Genomic DNA, 3,243 nt, shown 5'->3' with positions numbered 1-3,243 from the left:
AAAGATTTAGTCATAAGTCATATCTAAACACACACATGAGAGTCCACACAGAAGACAAACCGTTTCCTTGTGAAGTTTGTGGACATAGATTTAGTCATAAGAAACAACTGAACACACACATGAGAGTCCACACAGGAGACAAACCATTTCCTTGTGTTCTTTGTGGACAAAGATTTAGTCAGAAAACAAACTTAAATACACACATGAGAGTCCACACAGGAGACAAACCGTTTCCTTGTGAACTGTGTGGACAAAGATTTAGTCAGAAGGGAAATCTAAACACACACATGAGAGGTCACACTGGAGACAAACTGTTTTCTTGTGATCTTTGTGGACAAAGACATAGTCAGAAGTCACATTTAAACTCACACATGAGTGTCCACACAGGAGACAAACAATTACTTTGTGAAATTTGTGGACAAAGATTTAGTCAGAAGCCAAATCTAATGTCACACATTAGAGGGCACACAGGAGACAAACCATTTCCTTGTGATCTTTGTGGACAAAGATTTATTTTTAAGTCACTTTTTGACAGACACATGAGAGTCCACACAGGAGACAAACCGTTTCCTTGTGATCTTTGTGGACAAAGATTTAGTCATAAAGCAACTTTAAACGAACACATAAGAGTCCACACTGGAGACAAACCATTTCCTTGTGAACTTTGTGGACAAAAATTTAGTCGGAAGACAAATTTAAAATCACACATGAGAGTCCACACAGGAAACAAACGGTTTCCTTGTGAACTTTGTGGACAAAGATTTAGTCAGAAGGGAAATTTGAACACACATATGAGAATCCATACAGGAGACAAACCGTTTCCTTGTGAACTTTGTGGACAAAGATTTAGTCTGAAGAACACTTTAAACACACACATGAGAGTCCACACTGGAGACAAACCATTTCTTTGTGATCTTTGTGGACAAAGATTTAGTCAGGAGTCACATTTAAACACACACACAAAAATCCACACAGGAGACAAACCATTTCCTTGTGATCTTTGTGGACAAAGATTTAGTGTGAAGGACACTTTAAACTCACACATGAAAGTCCACACTGGAGACAAACCGTTTCGTTGTGATTTTTGTGGACAAAGATTTAGTCGAAAAACACATTTAAACTCGCATATAATAGTACACACAGGAGACAAACGGTTTCTTTGTGATCTTTGTGGACAACGATTTAGTCACAAGACATCTTTAAACTCACACATGAGAGTTCACACAGGAGACAAACCGTTTCCTTGTGAGTTCTGTGGACAAACATTTAGTCATAAGTCAACTCTAAATACACACATGAGAGTCCACACTGGAGACAAACCATTTCCTTGTGAACTTTGTGGACAAAGATTTAGTGTGAAGCATGCTTTAAACTCGCACATGAGAGTCCACACAGGAGACAAACCATTTCCTTGTGATCTATGTGGACAAAGATTTAGTCATAAGACAACTTTAAACTCACACATGAGTGTCCACAAAAGAGACAAACCATTTCCTTGTGATCTTTGTGGACAAAAATTTAGTCGGAAGACATGTTTAAACACACACATGAGAGCCCACACAAGAGTGAAAACTTTCTCACATTAAATGTTACAAAAGCTATTTTAGGCCATGAGATGCAACTGGTATCTTATCATCAATTAAAATTTGTTTTGATTTTGTAAAAAAAAGTAAAAAATAAAATTCATTCTGTGACAATTTTCACGAGTTCCCAAACTATGAGTTGCTCCTAATGTCTCAAAAATATTTAAAAAATAGTAAAATAACTAATTTAACATAAGTTCATAATTTGGACTAGATGTTGTTTCTAAAATTCTGGTTCAGTGGCTGCAATAAGTGGAGAGAACCAACCAACTAATCAAATTACTCAGATTTCCAAAATGGCAGACTCCCTGAAATGTGTTAATCTTGTAATTCCTGAGGAAAAAGTGATTTTATTCATGTTTCTGAGAGAAGTTAGTAAAAAAAACAAAACAATGAATGTGTGTAAAAGAAAACACTGCGATGGTACAACAAACTACCACTAAACATTTTGAAAGTTACAATGATGCTTCACTGATGAGACTAAAATAGAAAGTTCCATAAAGTGAACCAAAAACATGAACATGAGTCTACCCTGAAGCTGTTACTCATAAATCCCTAACCAGGACCGTAAGGAGAAAATAAATCACTGTAATGCCAATTTAATTTAATTTAATTTAGCTTGAGCAGGGAGGACCAGACATCTTCATACTTCACAGCAGCTGCCCAGATGACACAACCATGTGTTGCCTGACAATGTTCAGTCATCTGGATGTTTTTTTTTTTTTTTTTTTGCTGAGACGTTTTATCCTTCATCCAAAGGACTTCTTCGATCTGAATAGTTTTGGGGTAACCTTGACCCCACCGAGTTGTTGATCGAGGAGGCACACTTCAAGAGACTTCACCTTCAATTTAACACATTTATTTTCACACCATTAAGAGTACTTGTACAGTATTAAAAACCAAATGCATTCGGAAGACAATCAACGACTACGTTGATGAAATCAGGTCTCTCTTGTAAATGAGTCCTCGAGGCTCAATGGGATTTACCTGTCTAAATAAAGGTGAATAAATGAATGAATGAAACGTTACTTTGATTCTAGCGAGCCGAAAATCCTAAGATTGCCTGGCTCTGAGAGCGCGTGCAGTGAATTATAATGCTTTCCTAGTTCCATCCCTTTCCAGGCTGTATCCTGTTTTGATTGGTTTAAACTATTAACAATGAGGGAGGGGTTTTCTTGTATTAGCTGAACTAGTTGCTAGGTTCTCGGCCTCTTCTGCCTTAGTATCGGACCCTCCCGTACTCCCGTTTCAGTTTGGACTGGCTTTTATTAATTTTGAGCGGTTCTGAGTAAGATGTTGACCAAGTACAAAATCACGAGGGCTTATTGTTCTCCCTTATCTAGGTAAGCAAAAAGTGTTGATTAAGCATAAACCACAGTGAGTGTAAATTCCTCTCTTATCTGAGCAAAGTCAAGTGCAGTTTTTTATTAATTTCCTTCCCATGTAAGCAAAAGTCAACCATACTGTATTTAATTAATTTCCTTCACTACCTTTAAGATGTGTGAAAATCTGATTATGTTTTAGCTGTATTTGTGCAGAAATATAGAAAACTTAAAGGATTCACAAACTTTCAATCTGATTGTTAGTTGGACCTTCACATAACTACTTACAGTAGCCACCAAACAAAACTGATTCCCACAAACAGCATAACCATAGTGGA

General features: G+C 36.9%; 1 protein-coding gene across 1 annotated transcript; it reads left to right on the top strand.

Moving 5' to 3' along the window:
• Positions 1-371: 371 nt before the first annotated feature.
• On the top strand, positions 372-1,397 carry LOC119426458 (gastrula zinc finger protein XlCGF8.2DB-like; the record flags this gene model as incomplete). The annotated part of the gene is made up of 1 exon (XM_037694020.1): positions 372-1,397. A coding segment is annotated over exon 1 (1,026 nt), but the record flags the coding sequence as incomplete, so codon positions are not given.
• Positions 1,398-3,243: the final 1,846 nt, after the last annotated feature.

Source organism: Nematolebias whitei, chromosome 20 (assembly GCF_014905685.2).
Source record: "Nematolebias whitei isolate Nwh7 chromosome 20, NemWhi1, whole genome shotgun sequence".
NCBI classification, from domain to species: domain Eukaryota; kingdom Metazoa; phylum Chordata; class Actinopteri; order Cyprinodontiformes; family Rivulidae; genus Nematolebias; species Nematolebias whitei.
This window is presented reverse-complemented; position numbering and strand designations above follow the sequence as displayed.